Source organism: Belonocnema kinseyi, chromosome 10, assembly GCF_010883055.1.
Source record: "Belonocnema kinseyi isolate 2016_QV_RU_SX_M_011 chromosome 10, B_treatae_v1, whole genome shotgun sequence".
NCBI lineage: Eukaryota > Metazoa > Arthropoda > Insecta > Hymenoptera > Cynipidae > Belonocnema > Belonocnema kinseyi.
Window position 1 is genome coordinate 67,351,667 of NC_046666.1, and position 2,372 is coordinate 67,354,038.

General features: G+C 34.1%; 1 protein-coding gene across 1 annotated transcript in view; it reads left to right on the forward strand.

Moving 5' to 3' along the window:
- LOC117181934 (300 kDa antigen AG231-like) overlaps positions 1–1,303 on the forward strand; it is a 3,558-nt gene extending 2,255 nt beyond the window's left edge. Inside the window, exons 3-5 of the mRNA XM_033374958.1 lie at positions 1–627; positions 706–810; positions 1,116–1,303. Of these exons, the coding sequence (XP_033230849.1) occupies positions 1–627; positions 706–810; positions 1,116–1,303 (920 nt within the window). The remainder of the gene's footprint in view (positions 628–705; positions 811–1,115) is intronic.
- The last annotated feature ends 1,069 nt before the right edge of the window (positions 1,304–2,372 follow it).

Sequence of the window (2,372 nt, forward strand, 5' to 3'; positions counted from 1 at the left end):
CTACAGAGCCGATAGAAACGACAGAATCGATAACAACTACAGATCCAATAGCACCGACAGAACCAGCAACTACTACAAATCCAATAACACCGACAGAACCAAAAACTACCACAGAGCCGATAGAAACGACAGAACCAATAACAACGACAGAGCCAATAGCACCGACAGAACCAATAACTACTACAGAGCCAATAATACCGACAGAACCAATAAATACTACAGAGACGATAGAAACGACAGAATCGATAACAACTACAGATCCAATAGCACCGACAGAAACAGTAACTACTACAGATCCAATAACACCGACAGAAGCAATAACCACCACAGAGCCGACAGAAACGACAGAACCGATAACAACTACAAATCCAATAACACCGGCAGAACCAATAACTACCACAGAGCCGATAGAAACGACAGAACCAATAACAACGATAGAGCCAATAGCACCGACAGAACCAATAACTATCACAGAGCCGATAGAAATGACAGAACCAATAACAACGACAGAGCCAATAGCACCGACAGAACCAATAACTACTACAGAGCCGATAGAAACGACAGAGCCAATAACAACAACAGAGCCGGTAACAACGGAAAAACTAATACGAAAGGCAGAGCCAAAAGGTATATAAATGCATAGTTAATTATGAATAACTGAAGTTATTCTTATTCTTATCATTATAACTAAAAATTAATTTGCAGTTATTGCAACGAAACCTTTTTACTCTGTGAAATACATGAGCCGCTTTGCCAGAGCCATAGCTCGAGAGGAGGATGGCTACATTTGTTATACTGTAACTGACAAAGGTAAGCAATTAATTACTAATCTTGGAAGAAATAATAAAAATACATAAACGCAAAATGCGTTTCAAAAAAATTATACTGAAGTTTGGTTACACTTACGCTTACATTCGCTGCACTATCTATATAATTACTATATCATTTCTTTAGAAATTAAGAGTGTCACTTTCCAGAAACTGTTGAACACCTTTAATTTGTATAATATGTATTATATACATTGATTTTTTTCTCTCCGAGAAACACTACATCTAAGAGAAATCTACAAGCTCAAGTAAAAGGCAATATATAACATAACGTACATTGTTTTTTAGGTGACGGAAATAAAATTATCGAAAAAGGTTGCGCTTTAAAAAGTGACTCTAAGTGTACGGAAAGTAATCAGAGCACTTGTAAAGAATGCGAAGAGGACAAGTGCAATTCTGCAGCTTTAGTTAAGCTTGGATTATTATCAATAGTTCTGCCAATACTGTTAACTACTACTTTAGTTTTTAGCAAATAAACCTGTAATTTTAGTAAATAAAAACATTTGTAACTTTGATTCTCATGTTCCAATTAATAGAATTAACTTTCCATGACTTTTATAATATAAATCTTCGTTCTATGTACAGTCGTTTGTATTATGTAATTATTGTATATTAATATACTATTCAAAAATATAAATTGAATAATGTTTAATTTTGTAGTTCATAAAAATTGGAGAAATTTCCTAAAAGGACTTTGATCGATTAAGATTAGTTTTTTTATGCAGGGTCCATCGGAACCAAAATAAATATTTTTGTCGATAAAGCGCAGTTTATGAGTTAAATATATGCAGGTGTCCGTATGAAAAGGGCCCTTATTTTGTAGATATTCGCGTTTTTCTAAGTTGAGCTCAAAATCATTATTTTTAAGTTTGAGTAGGGTTTGATACTGGGACCTATACTAAATTAATTGGGAGTATATTTATACCTAGATAGTATCCAGAAGTAGGTATATTTTGTTCGAAGAAAAAATATGATATGGGTGCTTCTGACACCAGGGTTAACTCTTAAACGGCCAAAACGCCACTACCGGGACACTGCTTTTCAACGGCCAATAACTAAGACTATTCGACACTAGAAAAAATTGAGACATACATATTTTTATTGCTTAAGATCTCCTCTTTCCGACGGTGCCAATGAAATTTTTCAAAAAATTTATTTATTATCCCAAAATGCAGTTTAAACAAAAAAAGAACGTGATTTTTCGTGCCTATTTTTTTGTGAACCATTTTCCAAAGCTTTTCGAGTCTGTAATTAACCTGGAATCTCACTAACCGGTGGAATAAATGTCTAAACTTTGAGAACCCATGGTTCAAAGATCGATTTTTCGTTTTAGTATTTTCAAAATGGCCTCTTAATGGCAAAATTTTTGTGAAAACATTCATGAATTTTTAGACAATAAACGATGCGCTTTTTGGAAAAATCATCAGGAACTTTTTATTCTTGACAAATTTTCCGAAAAGCGCATAGTTTTTCAATAAAAAATTTCCAACGACTCCGTAACCTTTACTGCACTCTGACATCAAACCACACCTTCACCGCATTGTC